The sequence below is a fragment of the Patella vulgata genome, chromosome 3, assembly GCF_932274485.2.
Source record: "Patella vulgata chromosome 3, xgPatVulg1.2, whole genome shotgun sequence".
NCBI lineage: Eukaryota > Metazoa > Mollusca > Gastropoda > Patellidae > Patella > Patella vulgata.
In genome coordinates this window covers 21761433-21782387 of record NC_065881.2, presented here as the reverse complement: position 1 = coordinate 21782387, position 20955 = coordinate 21761433, and the positions used below count along the sequence as shown (strand labels likewise).

General features: G+C 33.5%; 1 protein-coding gene across 1 annotated transcript; it reads left to right on the top strand.

The window, feature by feature from the left end:
• Positions 1-65: 65 nt before the first annotated feature.
• Positions 66-4166, top strand: LOC126815274 (bis(5'-adenosyl)-triphosphatase enpp4-like; the record flags this gene model as incomplete). The annotated part of the gene is given in 4 exon segments (XM_050540839.2): positions 66-178; positions 565-685; positions 3806-3817; positions 3819-4166. Coding segments are annotated over 4 exon segments (540 nt in total), but the record flags the coding sequence as incomplete, so codon positions are not given.
• Between the last annotated feature and the right edge of the window lie 16789 nt (positions 4167-20955).

The following is a 20955-nucleotide window of genomic DNA, read 5'->3' as shown; positions in this document are numbered from 1 at the left end:
AAAGCGAGGTTGAACTTCAAGGCCTACGACCGACTTTCTGGAAGCCGTATAACAAATCTGTCCCGTTCAGTTGGTTCCAAAATGAAAATATTGACATGGCTACTCTGTACTTCTATGAACCAGACAGTACCGGGCATTCGTATGGACCTTACTCTGAGGAGGTCAAAGAGAAAGTTAGGTATGTATACCTTAGGGAGCATCAATTCTCCATATTTTAAAACATATTTGAGAGTCAACCTATCCTTGAAATCGATTTTTGTTTCGCTTTGATAAGAATACAATGAATTACATAAAAAATACAATGACTTACATAAGAATACAATGACTTATATAAAACAATGCTTTAATTTTGAGGGCTAGAAATGGGGAACTTGTCGGTCTCTTAAAATTAGCAACTGACAGAAGAGTTTGTTTATACGTGCATTGCCAATGTGCACAAGGGACCTTAGGTTGTCGTCAGCCCAGAACAACTCGGGTATGCTATATTCTCATAATTATTGACTGTGTTCAGGGGATATGGCATAAATCTTTCCATGATTGGGTAATAAAGAATATATTTTACAGATATATGGACGGCGTCCTGGGAAATCTAACGTCTCAACTTAAAGAAGCTGGTGTTTTAGACACGTTGAATATAATATTAACCAGCGATCATGGTATGACTGCCGTTAACAAAACCACTCGCGTAAGTAAATGGTTTCATCGTGCACAATAAGTACGCCTTTTAATAAACACATTGAAAGCGCATCTTTTCTTGGGTCCCTTATATTAAAGTGGGATTCGTTTACAATTTGCTAGTAATTCGTCAGATATAACGATAAAAAACCTTGAAGATTTGTGATGGGGAAAGAGACGCAAAACTGGAATATACTAAATATACTAAATATACTATATATATACTAAACAGAAAAAAAACGTCAGTACGATTTCAAAATCAGAGAGGCACTTTAATCAAATCATTCTAGAAATCGACTTACTAAATGGATCAAAGCATTTTTATGTGAACAGTATGTTGACACATTAGTGATTAATTTAGCACAATTCCAAGACATTAGGAGAAGATTTAGAGTCTGTACACAGTCTATACATCAGTTTCTGGTGTCCACCGCGAGTGTCAATAAGAGCAGCGCAGCGTCTGTACATGGAGTAGACCAGACGATTGAAGAACGCCATTGGCACCTGGAACCACACTCTCAGAAAAGTCTGTCACAATCCATCGGCTGTATTTGGTCTCGGTGCGACGTTATTAAGTCTCCTCTGAATTTCATCCTAAAGATGTTCAATCGGGTTTAAGTCCGGATTAAGGGCTGACCAGTGGATAAAGTTGCCACCGTTCTCCTGTAGAAAGTCCCGAGTAACTCGGGCGGTGTGGGCACGGGCGTTGTCATGCTGGAAAACGTTGTTTCGATGACGTGCGAAATGTGGTATGCCTTGGGGTCTGAGAGCTTGATCGATGTAGCGCACTGCTGTGGTGCCGCCTCCTCTCCCTGGACCAACCTAGGTTTTGGAACACCACAGGACCCACTCTCTGGTTCAGGCCGATTCCACCCCAAACCATTTTGCTTGGACCTCCCCATGAGTCTCGTTCCATGAAACATTGGCCAGAATAACGCTGGCCACGTCGACGCCATATTCTGGTCCTGCCATCTGCAGTTGATAAGCAATACCGACTCTCATCTGTGAACAGAACAGTTCTCCTTTGCCTGTTGTTGGGCAAACTGTGGACGTTTACGTCGATGGCAAGGGGTGAGGATCGGTCCACGGTAAGGTCTACGGCAATGGATGTTCTCCCTGGTGAGACGTCGCCGCACTGTATCAGTACTGATGGATATTCCCTGTGTTCCCACTTTCTGACGTGCTGTCCCAGATGCCTGTGTGGAGGAATTCTGTACGTGCTCTAACGCCAACTCTTTAGATCGTAGGGTCTGTCATTGAGTGATGTAGTTTCGATCCACAAGGGGTAGGGTCGCCTGTCCAACATCCTAGGTATTCTCCGGAAATTGCTCCAACAGCTAAAATACCCTTGGCGGAAGCGAATTAGTGAAATAAACTTGGACCATGTCCAAAACTGACCTAGTTTGTGTCGAGTTGAATTTAACCTCATTTATCTTTCTCTTTTTTTCCAGTTAATTGATATATTTCTAACTATGTAAATATGTCGGACATTGTCAGGATGCCGGACAAAGGAGCAATTATGCAGATTGATCATGTTGCTGGTAGAGAACAGGCTGTTTATAATGCTTTGAAAAATGCCCACCCGAACATGACCGTTTATTTGAAGAATGATATCCCAGAACATTTCCATTTTAAGAACCATAGGAGAATCATGCCTATACTTGCTATTGCTTCCGACGGCTGGTTAATAGTAAGTTTATAATTTTAAGTGATTTTTGCAATTGTTGGGGGATATTTCTGGGTTCTGTTAGTAGAGATAGCCGTGGTGACTTTTTCTGTAGTTACCTAACCCTGTCTGAATTACCTCCCTTATTTTCTATGCCTTTACAAATACACTTACATAGTACGATTTCTTCAGCTTACCTGTTTTGCATTTCATGTGTGGGGTATTATATTAATAATATACTATAAATTGTACAATTACATAACTTAATAATTCCGATTAGTCGCTAAAACTTATAGTTTTTAAGCTTTTAACGTTATTTTATCTAGATTATCGCCCTTATTATTGTGATTTTTTTATCACCTTCTAAGATATGACGTCATTCCCAAAATAACGTCGCCACTCAGTTAGCAGACGGCTGTCTCTCGAGACAGTCTACATTTCCTATTTGCTTCTTTGTAGGCCTATTCAGTTGTGTTTTTTGTTTTTGTGACGGATGGAACATGTGCCCTATATGTATTGAATACTGAAACGTTTCTTGATTGATTTTAGAGCATTTGGGTTTAGACTACTTTTTTAATACATTTCACCGATGATATGGTTACTTGTATAGTTGAATTTTACTACATATGCTTACATTCGTATTTCGTTTAGCATATAGCAGATCATGACTCATGCTGGCATTGCACAATGATTTCTTTGGGTTGTATTCCTGATTGTTTTCAAATTTGAGTGAAGTCTGTGTCACTACAGACCCGGGACTGTACAGCGCAGTGGACGCTAACCGCTAGCCCCCGGATCCATAAACTTTTTTTTTAATTGTCTGTCTGTTTGTATTTTCCTGAGTATGATGTCTTGTCCGTGTATTTGTTTTTGTGTAAATTGTGTGTGGTGCAGTCCCCCTGCACTTACTATTAGAGATTAAGGTCTTGGCTCGTTAACCGGGAAAATTTTGCCTCGTGGTACACTGCATGTCGTATTCCTGTCTTCATTAGCCCAGTATGTACAGAAAGATTATGGCGTTAAACCCTGTATACATGCATGGTAGTAGACTCGAGAGAAAAAAAACGCTGCCACTTTCTTTTCCGCGCAAATTTTCTCTTTCGCAGACACGCTTACATGGAAACGGTTCCATTACATTTACTTCATAGGTCTTTTCGATTTTTTCGCGGAAACGCGCGCTTAATACGTACATAAGAGAGTTTACTTTTACACAGCCCAGTAAGACAGTCAACACTGTGTATGGAAATCAACTGAGTTCATGGGATCTTTTATCGCTTTCGGTTGTTGATTCAATCAAATGGTTATTGATGCAAAGCTGAAATTCCGAGTTGCTTCAAACTTTGGGATTACAACGATTGTCTTGGTGTTGTGTACTGGCTTGGTGAAGTGTTTCTCATCATCTTTCAGTTCCCCCATTTCTCTCCTCTTTCTCAAATTTTGAGCAAGTTGTTCTTTTTCTTACAGGATCATGGACCACTAAGCAGGTCTACATGGTTACGATAATCGACTATTAGACATGCGTCCTATCTTCCTAGCTCAGGGCCCTAACTTTAAGAAGAACATGACGGCCCATTCCATCAATTCTGTTGATATTTATCCAATGATCTGTGAATTATTAGACATTAAACCAGCTCCACATAACGGAACGTTAGATATAGTGTCTAACTTTCTAAATATTTCAGAAAAAGATATCAACGGAGGTAATAAAATGGAAATAACTCTAATCACCTTAGTTGTGATGGCGGCTCTGAGCTCCGCCTGTACCTTTTAAATACACATACCAAGACCATTATTATCTTAGTTATTACTGTAATAAATTGATGTTGTTTTTTTTCTCTACATTTAAAATCTCCTTAAAATAGGAGATACACGTAGCTAAATATTTCACCGGTGGTAATAAAAGGGAAATAACTCTAATCACCTTAGTTGTGATGATGGTTCTGTTCCCCGCGTACATATTTTAAATGCACAAACAAGATCATTTCTTCGTTATGTTTCTAATAAACTTATGTTGGTTTTTAAAATTTGAAATGTCGCTAGAACAAGGAATACACACAGCTAGGTCACTTTTTTTCTTTATGTTTTTGTAATTAGCTGATGCTGTCAATAACCCGAGTTTTCCCTCTCAGTACAGTAAAGGCCATAGAGGAATTTATCGGGCCATTGCTTCAGGTAGAACTAAAGAACATTATTTATATAGTATTAGTTTTTAAATGTAATACTTTAAAATTCTATATCTATGGAAAATACGCAAATGAAATGAAATGGGATTTAACATCCTATTGTTCTTCTCCGACTAATCTAATGTGTGCTAAGAGGGACATTTTTCTGGACAGTCAGTGCTACGGCCTACTCTTATACACCGGACCTCGGTATATCGTCCCATCCGAACGACTATGCTTTGTGCCCTGCCAGGCCACCAGGCTGCACGGAACCACGCCGGAAAATCACGATAACCGTTCTCGGCCAACACCGAGATCGAACAGGGAAAAACCCTACAAACGGCCAATAAACAATATTGCCAGAAATAATACGTCTTGAAATTTTGAGAGAGATCAGTATTTCCATGTTCATTGTTCAAAAACGGGTGACTTTTTGGCCGACCGATGGGAAATTTCTAATCATATAGGCGGTTTCTCACTTTTCTATAACATAAGTGGCTTTCCTATAACAAAACACAGATAATTAACCCCTATTATAGTAGCTGGTCCCCTATTCCATTCCTTTTATTCATAGGCTCTTGATAAAGTTTGGCCCTTTATCCCCAACTGGTATTGATGCGTCCCCTATACTTGTTGATCCATTTACTCTCGACTTAAGACTTCGATCAAAATCTATCGGAGGCATGCAGCCACTTGTTTCGTTAAACAACGTCAATAGCTTAATCCATTGTTTCATAACAGCTTTACTATTGTCATCGACTTGATAATTCGCCCTCTTATAATGACAACAATGCATGTCACTTCCGTTAACGTATTGACGTCATATCACGTGGATCCATCAAGTTACTGTTGCACAAAACCACGCTTAAAATTGGTTGAGAAAAAGAAGACAATAGTAATCCTACCCCGGCACAGTGTAAATTTACAATGCTCCTAGCCTACCTGCATTATTTCAAATTCATGATTCCCTGTCATAGTCACGTGTCACCAATCAAACGTCACTATATCCGTAGACGGTAGCTGCTATTTTTATTGATTATCACTTCAGACTGTCGTAAATGTAATAGACAATCTGTAGTAGCTTAACAGTATTCGGATAATTTCGTATTCATTACAATACTGCGAAATTGTTTTCTGGTCATAATACATTTTATTCGATATAAATAAACATGTATATGATTTACACAAGGTGCCCAGTGAAAAATACAATCAATATTGAAAGAAAGGATGTGGGACATTATGAATGGGAATCTCATGAATTGTATTATCTTCTTGATTCTCATTTTTCAGTTTCTTTATCACACACTGATAATCTTTGATTTGGTCTTGTTTTTCTTATTTTTTAAAGATATTTTACTTGTCTATTATCATTAGGTTTACCTTGCTGTGTTTAGTAGGCCTACTGTATGCCTACTTGTTTATCCCTTCCTGGGACCTGCAGTCAAGATAAAACAGTCCAACATTTCATTTCCTGACGCATGTTGCATATCGCAAATCGTAATAGTACCACGTCATGGGAGGATGACTCCTTTACTTGGTCGCTCTTTTTTTCTTACCAAAAAATAAGATACCATGTCAAACTGGGTAGCAAGTCAAAACACGACATAGACACTAATTTAAAACCAATTCGTTGCATATCATTTGACAAATATTGAATTTTGAAACTAGATATATAATTAAATGAATATTTATTAAGCATTCGATATATACATGTTACATACAAATATATATATATATTATATAGATAATAATAACATAAACAACATATTCTAAATAATAGTAGATATATTACACAATAATAATAATATTAAACAATCGCCAAAATTTACAATGACACATGAAAACACTACTCGTCTATAGCTAATCATTTCTTATGTGATTCTTATAATCTTTAAAATGTTTTAATTGGTTTTCTGTATTTTTTTGTTATTTTTTTTTTTTTTTAGCAGAAATCGCTTTGGGTAAACGGTAATTCGCAATGGTGATTTCATTTCGTGTCCACAAGACGACTTTCCGATCAAATATATTTTGATCGAATGAAAATCTAACAAAGTCGAACCATTAATTTCACAAACTCTAAATAAATAACAACGCGTTTTGTCTGTTCTCGTTTCTTGATTTGAAAACTTAGTCATGTGATAGTCACGAACTGCTGACGTTTGCTGATGACGTACTGTCTTCATAATCACTTTCTGTGTCTGTGTCTACGTCATTATATAAGTCCATCGTGGCGAGTTTAGCTTGTTGTTGTTCAAGGTTCTGTTTTCGCCATTTTATTCTACGGTTCTGGAACCAAACTTTAACTTGAGCTTCTGTGAGGCCGAGCGATGCCGCTAAGTAATATCTACAAAAGAAGAAAACAATACAAACATCAACCAGAAATTCTAAAATTAATTCTTGCGATGCTTATCTTTTATTTTCAATGTGTAGCCTACTCATAATTATTTTTTTACCTTAATTAGATTACATTCTTGAGATATTCAGTACAAAATGAAAATAGATTGTTAGATGACAAAATATATATAAAATGAAATTACCTTTCAGTTCCAACCATGTATTGTTGTCTTTCAAATTCAGCTTCTAATTTTTCTAACTGTTCTGGTGTAAAAATTGTTCTGACCCTTTTTCCTTTCCCACCTGTTCTTCTCTCTGACTTGTCTAAAATTAAAGTAAAAGGAAAATTAGAATCAATTGCCAGACGTCAAAATTACAAAAATATCCAGTAAGAGTCATAAAAAAGATTGTGTTACTTATATTTCAAAAGTTATTCACAAATTGTAATTCTTCTTCTTGAACATTATTTATTGTGTATTTTAATGCAGTATTTTGTAGAACATTATTTTCCATAAAAAGCGCCTGGAGTAACGTTATGTTATGCGTATTATAACACTTTACATTACGTTATATTTGAATAACGCTCTTCTGTAATAAGTTGGTTTGTCATATAACGTTTCAATCGTGTTATATCTGTGTGCATAATGTAAGCAGCGGCCATTTTTATTCATAGCCCTACCATTTCAATCGTTCAGATCTTCCGATACAATAAACAATTTCTTGTTCCCATGGATTAGGATTTAATCCCTTTTAACCCCTAAAGTACCTCTTTAACGTACTTAATTCCTGTTGATTGAAGAAGTGTGTTACATTTGCAAAAATATTATTACTAGAAGGTGTATTCATTTGTCTATAAGTGTGACCAAGTGGATAAGGGTCGTTAAAGGTGTTACTTCAAGGTGCCAGAAATAAGGCTTCTGTCAATCGCTTTACTTAATCGAAATGTTACTTGATTAATCCTTGTTAGCACCCTTTTAATTCGTATTTTAACCATTCCCTACTGGAGGGAAAATGTTCAACATGAACCACATGATATTCACGTTATAGTCTGAGATAAAGTTTGTGAAAGCATTTTCTGGGGGAGGTAATAACACTTTTGTATTTCATATAAATTTTGATTTTCAAATAAACTGTGTTTTTTTTTCTTTGAAATTTTTTTAAACTCAAAGTACTGTTACATTTACTGGCGTACAGCATTTTACACGATTTTTACATCTGAGTACTGTGGCTAATAATGACGATTACCTGTAGGCAGGTAAGATTATCAACTTAGATATTGGCACATTTTTAATAATACGTTTTTTGTTCTTCACAAATGAATTACACCTTAACCGAAGCTATTATCTGAATTGCTTTTTACCTTTGGTTAAAAAAGTGGCAATCTATAAATCTGTTAGTTTTCGAGTATAAAGTGTTAAATGTGTGGGCATGGTAATTATTTGATTATCTCTAGATCTTTTTAATTCCTAAATCGAAAGCATGAGAAAGTTGTGTACTTTTGAAAGTACACATTTTTGTTTAAGAATTCTAAATAACTATAACTGCTAGTATGTTTGTATTTTAATATAATGATATAAAACTCTTTACATTGATGAAGTTGTAAAGAAAATAACCATTTGTAAATTCTGATCGGCCCTTTTCATGGCAAATTACACAGCGCTAGACTAAAAACCAAAAGAAAGGTTTTAAGCAACGTAAATCTCAAAAGAAGCCGACAAAAATATTTACTTTGAATATCACAGTAACCTCGAATGTCTTTTAACCCGCTGTATAATTTTACATTCTCCTCAAAATATTTGTCTTAATAATTACAACCTCCGAAAATTGGTTTCCCTTCTTTGTTTTAACAGACATAAGTGCTGTAAGTTGTACTCCCTTTGTTTTGACATCAACATTCGATTAGCCATCCATTTTGGGGTTAAACAAAATTGTATGTTTTAAAGTGAGAAGACGAAATTAATGTAATATTTTCATTTCGCTAGACAGTCTGGGTTTTCTGGGATTAATTCGTTAAAATATTTGTTTAAAATATATAATTAAAATTCCCTTTAACATCTAACTCCGACTTTCTATGTTTTATTTAAAATATTGCCAGTTGCCGCGCACTTAATTAAACATTTAATCCAGATTGCAAGCTGTATCGTTGTTTAATACTATCAATTAAACGCAGAGAGGGCTATAATTTATTGGTTGCTAAAATTCAAATAAAAGAAAAGTAGCAGCACCCATTAACGTAAATATTTTAGAATTTCAACAAGGAGCAGATTCTGAAATAAAATATATATTTACTTCCATTAATGATCAAAACACCTGCTCGAATTAATTCACTCAATAAGTCTAAGCCGGGAAGTTGATTTAAATTAAAAACAATTTGCTACAGTCGTACAAGTCATATAAACAGACCCACTGTTGAATTAAGAGGCACAGAAATATCCTGTCAACACATACAATAAATTGTTTTTCTTTTCACGGTGGCCAAAAATTAAACCCAATTTAATTCCTGTTTTAACCGTTCTATTTACATTATTTTTGCGTGAATCACACGCGGATTCCTCGGTACTATTTCTTGTTATTTTTTTAATTTCAATTAGTTTTAAAACAAAATCAAATCTTCTGCAATTTTTCTCCCAGAAATTGTTAATACATTTTTTCCTGATGACAAAATAATACGGTCTACATATAAAACTGTTTTATACGAACCTCTTCTTTTAATTTGCAAGTGCTTCATTAGATTGTTAATTTCGCCCACTCAGAGATTTGATATCAATTTCTCAATAAAACACTTAAAATTTGATTTTTATATCTTTTGAAATAGGCATTAACAGCTTAATCAATATCCTTTCGGTACTGCTGTTCTTTTAAGATGAAAAAAAAATCTGTTTACGGTTTTTACATTTTTACATCAATTGACTTTGCCCGAAGTCCGGAAATAGTCGATTCAAAATGACATTAATTGATTTGGTCTACATGATTATGAACAAAAAGATCGTCTGAAAGTATGGTATATTATAATTATATCTATAAATATAGTCATTGGGTGTGTAATGCCATTTAGGTAAACAAATAAATTTAGTTGATTAAGCAACCATATCTCTTTTGAAAAAGGGGTCTTTAGAGAGCTTTCATGAAGGATAAAAACCCCCGATAATATTAATATGTTTAATTCCTGAAATTTGAGAATTGAGACTATAAAATTTAATTGTAGTCTGTCAACTGAGTTTGGATAAGATTATTTTAAAGTTTTATACCAAAGATATTATAAGCTCTAATTGATCGGACAAAAGGTTAATAGCATTTCTATTTTTTATTATCTAACTTCTTTGTCTTTTTTTTATATTGGTTCCCGCTATTGTTTGTCCCACATATAATATTTGAATACTAACTATAACAGAAAGTTGTTCGGTCCATTATTGGAAGACGGTTCAATTCTTTATTATAAAGTATTATAAAGTAACCTGACAATTTATGTATTACCCCCGGTTATTTAAACAGAGAGCTTTATATTAATACACGCATTTCTCATATTCCATTCTCGATAAACAGTGCGTTTATTTTTATTAAAACTGTATAAAACATTTTAGTATTACTGAATGGATGTTAGAATCCTAAAATTCATATTTCAATCCTAGCCGTAATTTGATACCAAAATAAAGAAATTAAAATATTCATTTATGCAAGATGTTTTATAAAGATTTTAAAAAGATACTTATAAATAAATATAAATAAAATGTTCTCTTGGATTCTTGATGTGTTCAAATATTTTATTTATTCTTTTTAAAGCTTAAATTGTTTAAGACGTTTTGTGTTTTTGTTGTTTAATTCATCATAAATGTAGATAATTTCTTGACTTTCGACGATGATAAATCTATAGAGTATATTAATATATTAATTGTGTTTGTATCAATATATGGATGATTCTACCTATTGTTTGATAATTACCCCGGGTGAAGTAAATTACGGAAACGTTTATTGTTTATCAATAAAATATATTATACAAAACATATCAATACATATTTGAACATGTATTTGAAATCAAATAAAAGGGCATTTTAACTTATAACGCTGGAAAAGGCATTTTTTGTACTTTTTCTAAATAATAAAGCAACGATCTGATTTTGTTCCAAGAAAAATATAAGCATTAAAACGACAAGGGATGTTGTTCATAAAAAGAAAATTTATCAAAGGTCATTAAGTGCTCGCCCTCTCATAACCTGCCAGAATGTTTTTAAGAAGCATGAAGTATATATCTCCAATATTTTTCCGACCTTATTACAAGTTCCTTTCCATTTGTAAAGAATTTCAGAATGATGGTTACTTTAAAAAAGAAAAAAAAATGAAAGAAACATACCTGAGAAGGATAATGGTATTTTGATCGACTCGGGTGATGAGGATGCTCTGACCCCACTGTCATAATAAGGATGAGACGATTCCAATAGTCTTTGATGTCTTCGTACAGGTGTACAGGAATCGTTTTGTCGCTCTTTATAAATATGCTGAGGCGATATTGCGTATTCTTCATCACTGCTAGATGTTGATTTTCTGTTGCTTAAAATAGCATCAATGGTAAATGAGGATCCCTTTTTAGGTTTGAGTTGAGGGGAGTCGTAATAAGGTGAGTAATTGGGCAGAGCTGTGTTCATGAAAGCCGGGTGCATGGCGAATTCCTGTGGATTTCCTTGTAGCATCTGAACGTATGGCCACATTTGGTAAGAAACAGCTTGATGATATTGAGCCTGCATTTTGAAAAGTTCACAAATTTTTCAAATATAATTTTTCCAAAAGAATATTGTCCAATTCCAAAGTTTAAATTATCCCAGTGATCAGTTCTAGAATTATCCACTAAATCGGTTTGAGATTTTCACAAGCTAACACAGTATGTGGTATGTCCATCTACTCAGAGATGCAAATTGATAATTCGATTAAACAATGTTTGACATCAAATTCTATTCCAATGGTTTTATACGATTTGACAATTAGAGGGGCGTGGCTTTCTATTCTTTGAACACGTGGTCGTTTAACCTTTACGACCCTCTCAACAACCAATGAAAAGAGCTATATCAGAGTGAGTTGACGGCCCGTATGTAACGGAAGGGTGTGATTAAGACTGATTAACGCGATTAAGAATCCAAGATGGCTATTAAACTATTTCGCTCATTGTCTTTCTACTAATATTATTCCTATTCATTCGTTTTATTACACGTGCGTCGTGCATCGATTTCTTCTTGAACGTGTAGTAATTAGGTAAAAGAGCCGCAAGCTGCTTGAAAAATAAGATTATAGAATTGTTCTTCTTTATCACCAAGAATTTAAAATGTTTAATCTTTATCAGTTAGAATAATTTTGCACATCGACAGACAAAATTTACTCTCTGTCTGATCCAAATCATACAAACTGAATAATACAAATTAAAAAAAGAAATATTGAACTATTTCTTCGAACTCTATTTTAAATTCAGTTATTTAAATTTATCATTTGAAAATTGAAACGCATGAATGAATTGTTACAAAATATTAAAACGCGTGTAGAAATTTAAAAAAAAAAAAAAAAATTACTCGGCGAACTGGGTGGAATTGATGAGGCAGCGTTATGTATTGAGCCTGTATATTGAAAATATAAAAAGAAATGCACTAAATAATTATATGAATGATACACATGGAATATAATTACTATGTGAATTGTATATTTCATTAATTATGCATAATAAAGGATTAGGAAGACATTTCTGTGTGGTGTGGGGTGGGGTGGGGTGGGGTGGGGTGGGGTGGAGCTCGTAATATGAGAGAAAACAAAACGGAATGATGTTGACTTCGCTTTTTCTATTTGAAGCATTACATTCTTGCGTTTTCTGCTTGATATATTACGGAATGTTTAAAATACACTTCAATATTTGATATCAAATGAAATTAATTTCAAGCAATTCAAGCAAATGTATGAAAAACGTTTCAGTTTTTATTCCATTGAATCGATCATTAGCTCTATACAAGTGTGAGTTCTATAGAATAAAATTTTAAAACTTATTTTGTTGAAAGATATAAATTACTGATTGATATAATATATACAGATAGATGGATACTTATTTTATTTAAATTTTCAAAGAATTGGGATTTAATTTCAAAACACTGAGTAGGGGATGGTAGTAAATAAAGTGTAGTTTACATGTGAAAATTTGTGTTTTCATTACTGACACGCCCCGCAGGGAGAGGATGAGACGGGGATAAGAACATCTTCTTTATTCTGATGGTGACGAAAACCAGTATTTAATTAGTAATAATTAGATTTTAATTAAACAAATGATTACCTGCTGACACGGAGACTATTATGGTGTGAAGAGAAATTGTTATTTTCTGTCTTTTAACAGTTTAATGCAGTGTTGAGAGATTACAAATTCGGTTTTAAGGAAATATCTCTTATGCCAGAAGAATATTTACAGAATTAAATTATTGACAAGCACATAGTTCAATATATTTAGAGGGAATGTTCTATTTAATGTGATTCCTAGTGGTTTACTGGCGAACTCGATAAAAAAATAAATTTTCTCAGTCATATAAACAAACGTTTCAAGCATGTTTCAAAGATGATTAATTTGGTTTTAAAAAATACCTGTCCCAGAGAGAAAATGAAAGTACTGTTCCGAATTAGATTATTTATTGACATAAAGCTTTTTCATGTGATTTATTTTTTGAAAAGAAAAACGAAAGTCGGTATAGTAGAATTCGATACAAAAAAAGATTTTTTTTTTAAAATTTACACTATGTTTGTACTGAATTAAAGTATTTACTGACATAAATCATTTTAGCGTGAAGAAATGTGTTTAACGTAGAAGAATTCGATGCCCCCACCCCTCAATGGTCTGTTTTCTAACAGCATAAGATGGTTTTGAATTTTACCTGATCGGGAGCCTATACTGAAGTATTATTTTTAAACTGTTTTGTAACATTCATTAGTACTTTCTCCTCTTGTAAGTTATAATACATCATTTATTTAATTTACTAATTAATATTTCAGGTAAGTGAATCAAAATAAATGCAAGCTGCATATATATAGACTATAGCGTTAGCCATTTATTTCTGTTTCAAGGGAGAAGGTAACTATCATCCACCCAAAGCAAGCAACTAATTCCATTTACTATTTTAGTTTAAAGTAATTCGTTTGAATTATCGATAATTTAAAACCTAATTTGTTATAATTAACGGTGATTATTTCGTTCTCCTTAATATGAAGTGCAACAAGTCTTTGAGACGTGTCTAATTCTTCAGTAACTTGGTAAACCGGTCATAATTTCGTTTCTTTTTATTTCATATTCCATGTTTTTGTTCTGTTAACAAGTGGTGTTATTTTTTCATCCGTAGATTTACAAACCTAGGGCGAATTTTATGAACAAATGATTTTTTGACAAGAATTTTGTGAAATGAGAAGTCTCGGATAATCAAAGGATATGCGAGTTGACAATTGCCCATCTTTGGGTGAGAAGATCAAAGGCGAACCGCGCGAGAAGGTAACAATATCTGCATTAACAGACGTCACATTGAATTTATTCCACCATCTTTGATAAAGGTTAAATGATGCGGAAAATGCACCTATGATAATTTAGTTTAAACATTTAATGATGTAAGTGTGGACTTTATAAAAAAAAATGTTAAGCGACAATACGCTAAAAATGGACAAACGAATTGCTCCCACTACTCAAGGTAAAATATGAAATTCAAAATGCACCAATATTTCCCTTTGACATATTGCATTCTTAATTGGGTTTTCAAAAAGGAGGTTGTGAGAAGTCGGCCATTGAGTGACGCACTCTTGTAATTTTCTGCAAATTCAACCGAGATGGGTTTTTTTCCCACATATACAAATACTGTTCTGGTATTTAGCCTATTATGAGCTGCACGTGCTTTAGGCTTCTATTTGAAAAGAATGCAGTTAATATGAACAGCTAAGCGGAAGGGCATAAAAACTTTCAATACAAGGCTAAAAAGTAACTAAAAATAAAACATAATGTGTCTTAATTTAAGGATCAAGATAAATTTTAATCATATTTTAACATATATTATAATGATAAACCATACATAATTTTAACGGTAATCTTTTTAGTATGGCATAATATAGAATTTTAGTTAAAATACGGAAATCTTCGAGAAACAAAACGAGACGGAATAATGAAAGTTTTCTCAACAGCTAACCACCAAAATAAATTTGGTTTTTTTTTATTTCCGAAAGTTGGGCCTGTAAATAATAATCCGTTGTCTTTATTTTCTAATTGATCTGGTGAATATTTTGTTTTTAACACTAAATGAAGTCAATATTATGATTTTCTGGCGACCTAGAGATTAGAAGAACCCGTTCTCGTCTGGTGGTTCTATAGGGTTAGTACTTGTAACGGGCTTTATTATGATATGGTATAAAGATTTTGGGTGTAAAAGGTTCTGAATAAGAACTTAGTTTAATGTGGGATTCGAAGAGTAAATTGTCTGTTTCATGAACTGTATTTCTTCTGATTGACTGCTGCTAAATTAAATACCGAATAACGAACACTATTCATATGCTACTAATTCTATACTACGATTTAAAACGAAACAGGTAACATTATCAAGTGGGCACAACACGAGAGTCGCTGGCCAAGCTTTTTAGGGGTTTTTTTTTCTGGCGCCACGACTTGATGCATGGCCAACGCAGTCCACCATTCATAATAATATTAAAATATATAAATGATACTTAAAAAAACATACATCTGCATGTATGCCAAGTCCCAATTATAATGTAGCTATTAATTATATGATAGTGTCGTGCATGGGGTAGGCTATGTTTACTCTTTGTAGAATGTTTGTATTGCTGTTCAATTATTTCTTAACAATTCACAGACAGACACACGGTTCATTTGCTTGTAATTTATTTGAGATATAAGAAAGTTGAAAATCATCATTCTGAAAGATTTAACAGAGCAGCTGACTCATTGACCAATTAAGATATGATGAGTACTAATTAATAGATACAGATAATTTAAGGTAAATAAATTTATTAACATATACGAGATAATAAGATGCAATCTGGTGGATATTTGTCTGTAATACGAAAAATGGCAGTTCAATACAGACTCCCAAGGGAAACTATAATATGCTTTGAGAGACAATTGAATGAACCACTTTATGTTAAAAGGAACACATGAAAATTTAAATTGAAACAGACTTTAATTCATCGAATGCATTGGCTGTATTTAGGCGATATTTACGCACGGTTTCAGTTCCATTATCTATCCAAATTATAAAGGAATTTAATTATACAATTTTTTTAGGTATAATAGTTGACGTCAGATAGTATAATAAACAATCGGGAGAAATTAACACTCGTATTTTATTAATACTTAAAATACAAAAGCTTTCGACTTGAATTTTATTTCGGGAGCAAATGTAGCGCGAAAGAAGTTGGATATTTATATTCGCTATACTTCACTGTTTAGTAACCAAAGAACACAAAGATTACCGGAATAGATAACAAATTTATGCCTAGTACAGTACCTTGTCTCGACTCAATAACATAAGCCGATAAGTTATGATAATAAAATAATATATTTGTCACGTAAATGATTTTAGTCGTAGACCATTCGAAGTGATTTCATGTTTTAAAATTTTTAGCAAAATACAGTATTCAATTTTATGGCATACGCTATTCACGATTATAGTTAATTGTCTAAAATCCATGGAAATAATAAATCATGTGAAGTGGTTCTTATTTCCATTTGAATCACACAAAGCAGTAGATGTGAACAGTTTATACACACAGTTACCTATATATCGAATCTATCGCGTTAAATTCTCGTTTTGGTTTTATTTTTTTATTGTACGCTGTAGTAACGAGTTGGATGATTTACAATAAAGGATTCAACTATCTAATTTTTAAAATAAACTTCGCCATAAAATCCTGTTATTAAAATTCGCAAAAGAGCCCACGTACACAAAACCCTTTATACAATATCATAACAACGGCCGTTACAAGTAGGAACCCTGTAGAACCACCAGACAAGCACGAGTTTGTCTAATCTCCAGGTCGCCAGTATATCATAATATTGACCTCATTAAGTGTTAAAAACAAAATATAAACCAGATCATGTATTAAATATTGACAGAAGATTAATGTTTTACTTCTTTTGTTGTCGGACGGTGAACTTTTCAGTACCTTTGGTTAGTCTGAAATAAACTTTAGCTTTATTAATTTAATTTTCCCTCCCTGATTTAAGTCATTACATCATTTAAAAGTTAGTCCTTTTATACCTGTTTCAAATGTTGAACTTCTTAGAATTTTCTTTTGATCCTTTACCTGTTTTAACTTATAGTCACCGCGCCCAGATTGTTAGAAACATGTATTATCTTTTCCTTGTAAATTAATTTAATAACCTCTAGATTAACAGTTACCAATTAGTATTCATTAGTACTAAGATGTCTAATTGACTTAAGAAGAAAATGAATACCAAGAATGACTTTTTGTTAAAAAATGCTTCAGAATATGATAAACCCGATCCTTAGAAGATAGACCAAGAAATGATTCTATTTCAAAATTGCAAGCTAAACTACATCTTCCTAATGAAAACATAGCATTTTAGTTAATGATTAAAATTTGAGTAATTTCTAAATACGCCTGATAATTTTTACTATTTATTTTCTAGGTTTATTTATAGAATATAAAAGTACAACAGAAAGTATCAGCTATGCGAACTTCCCATACAAATGAGAAATGAGAATCGTTGTTCCAGGAAGAGTAAGTATACCATGCCTCATGAAATTGTAGTTGAAATGGTATTTTAGAATTACGTTGATGAAAATGGTAGGAATGACATATTTCTAAAGATTAACTTATCGCGACACTTTCTTTGTCATGTTACTATTTTATATATTTTATATTTATTAAATAAACTATTAATTTGAAAAAATATCGGGCAGATTTCTCCCACATTAATTAAACATACAACCCAAGGCTACATCCATGACAGAACTGTTAATTCTCAAGTCTAGAACACTTTAACATTTTACTGTGAAAATAACTGCCCAGCCCCTAATCTTCTTACTCAAGTACCTACCGGACAATAGCTCTTATTAGTGAAAAGAGCTGACTGAACGGAACAATCATGTTAGACCGTTTTTAATTAGTTGTAAACGCTTCGTCATTGAATAAACGTGCAGGAGAAGAAAAATACCAAGTTTTGTTTGGGGATTCTGCCAAGCAGATGATCTCGAGACAAAAGTTTAATAGAATTTAACAGAATGGAAGAGAATATTTAGATGCAAAATGAACATTTCACCTTTTAAATAAGTTTAAAATTAACAATCAAATGAGTGGTTGATGACAAATGTGTCACGGGCCTCGGAGCAGACCACCAAGCATGTGTAATGAAATAACATGTTATTGTAACTTGAATGTATTTAATTATGTATGTAGGTAATTTGGTGTATACCATGGTATATGGGAATTATTTACACTGGTTAAATTCTAATTGAATCAACTGGTCATACAGGGTGTATTAACCTTCTGACCATCTTGCCATCAAAGAACACGATGTTTATTCAGTTATTTGCTGTATGGTCTGGTCAGCTTTTCCCATAGTATTTATTAAGTCTCCGATAATGAAGAAATTGAGGAAGGTCAGAAAAAATGTGGCGACTTCCTAAGGGTATCGTTAGCTCCATAATTTAAGGATAAAACACCCACTGGAATACTTGTGGCGCCGTATTAAGGCAAGGTCGTACTCGAATAACAGGACAACGGAGTAAAGCTATGTGTGAGGGTATACGGGGTGTGGCAGCCCCGTGTTCAAATGAGTAATGCACTGGAAAAATCCTTTGGTTGATGATAGAAACACCCCAGTGCGGAAAATATTTCCCCAGTCACCTTGCTAACTATTGTTTACATGATCACAATAAAATAACACAACCATTACCATATGTTAGCCTTAATAATATGGCCGAAATGAAATGAAATGAAATGGGGTTTAACGTCCTACTGTTCTGCGCCTATACTGCGCTAATGAAGACGGGCATACGCCATACAGTGTGCTATCAGGGAAATTTTACCCGGGCAGCGGCACTATCGCCTACTCTTATATCGAATTCCAACTGCCAGGGGATCTTTTACGTGCATTCCAATATATACACGGGACCTCGGTTTTTCGTCTCATCCGAAGGACTAGACAGCTATCCTTGTCAGGCCCTCCGTCCTGCATCACTGACAAGGGAAAACCACGCCGGAAAATCTGGATGAACTTTCTCGGCCAATGCAGAGAAAGTTCATCCAGATTTTCCGCCGAAGCATGTGATATAAGATGTTAAACCCTCTTTTCTTGCGTAAATTTCGTATATTGAGCTAGGGGATACACACGGTCAAAGCATGTTATACGCATATATTTATTTATTTATCTATATATCTTACATTAATACCAATTAAATATTTCTTACAATAAATTATTCTGTTTCATACTCAACTACCTTTACATGCTTACATACCAATGACCATTTCTTATATATTTTCAATCGCTAATCACCAATTTTTGAGCAATTAATAATAGTTTTATTATATGAAATACATCCAATTATCAACCATTTAATTGCTTAATCGATGCGAGCAGGATAATGTGCTTTTAATTCTTAGTTTATCCAATTAGGTTTTTAACGATCATTACTGCTAGTTGTATTTATCCAAACTTTGCAAAGTCTCCAATAACCTTTGATTTTATTCAAAATTTAGTTTAAATTTCTTATTCAAAAGATAGTCTTGCTTGTCACGACGCTTTAAATGGTTATTCTACAGAGAAAAATACAACACATGTATAGACCCATAAAAATACAAATCTAACAACATAAGAGATGTATAACTAACTATTTGGTCTGCTGCGTATTGGCAGACGGGGTGATGAAGGGGACCGATCAGCACATCCAGTTTTTACATCAGGGTCTACGGGTGTATAACAAAAAAAACCCCAAAAAACCCCAAGGTCGTGTGTAAATATTTGTAGTTCGCATTTCGAATCAGCTGACAGTTGAAATTGCTGATCCTATTTCGTTTCGTTTTCATATACTTCAAATTTTGTTTTTGGTTTGATCGACGAATAGTAAGAGTGAAAGGAAATATTAATCCGCATTTTAATCAGGTTGTTGAAATTCAGATATCGATAACGTGCCTGTCTTAAAATAGTAATACGAAACAGAACGACTGTAAAGGTATGTCATTTTGTATTCTTTTTTATTTAGAAAATTGTATTGCCCATTACACTGGCATTCGGTTGATCAGTCTTCCTATAATTTTTTCCAGAAAGGGGGCGTTGAATAGACATCTCATATTTAGAAACTCGATTGTAGTGTGAATTTCTCAATCTTAGAAAATTGTATTTTAATAACGGTATCATCCCCAGGTTTTTAACGAACCAGGGAACAGACATTTCAGTCTAAAATCAGAAGAATAGGCCACTGAACAAAGACATGCACAGAGATCGAACTCGCAGCTTGTCTAGATGACTAATAATATTGTTTTAGATATAGAGACATTAAATATTTTCTTCAGCGCAATACCCCTTTATGTAAATGTGCGTGACCCAAACGTCTTGATGATCTAGATTATTGAACAGAAAGAGAAAATAATGAGCAGTCCTCATAAACAGTTATAATTTCTTGCTGTAAATCTAATTAAAATCTTCATCTGTTGTTTTACACGTAATTAATGGTGCCTAATATTTATACTAGCCCAAGTAAAAGTTGTAAAAATCGATGGAATCAACAAGAAATTAGCCATTTTTTATTTTCATTTGTTCATTATTAATTGTTTGTTCCAAAGTGGTTAAAAACCGTTCTATTAATGAGTTGGAAACATTATAAAGCACGTAATTGCCTGTTTGAATTAAACAAACTATTAAAATATCGGTTCACGTTTTAAGACATTCAGAAGTTCTACTGGAAAAATAAGCGATGTGAGCTACAACAACGTTCAGCTATCGGCGAATAGAAACATTTCTTTTTACATACATTTAAAGCTTGTATACACATTGGCTAATTAGAAATTATAAGGCATGAAATATTTAACAAAAAATATGCAAAGATAAAACATCATATAGATATTTTGTATTCTTTGAACGGGCTATCAATA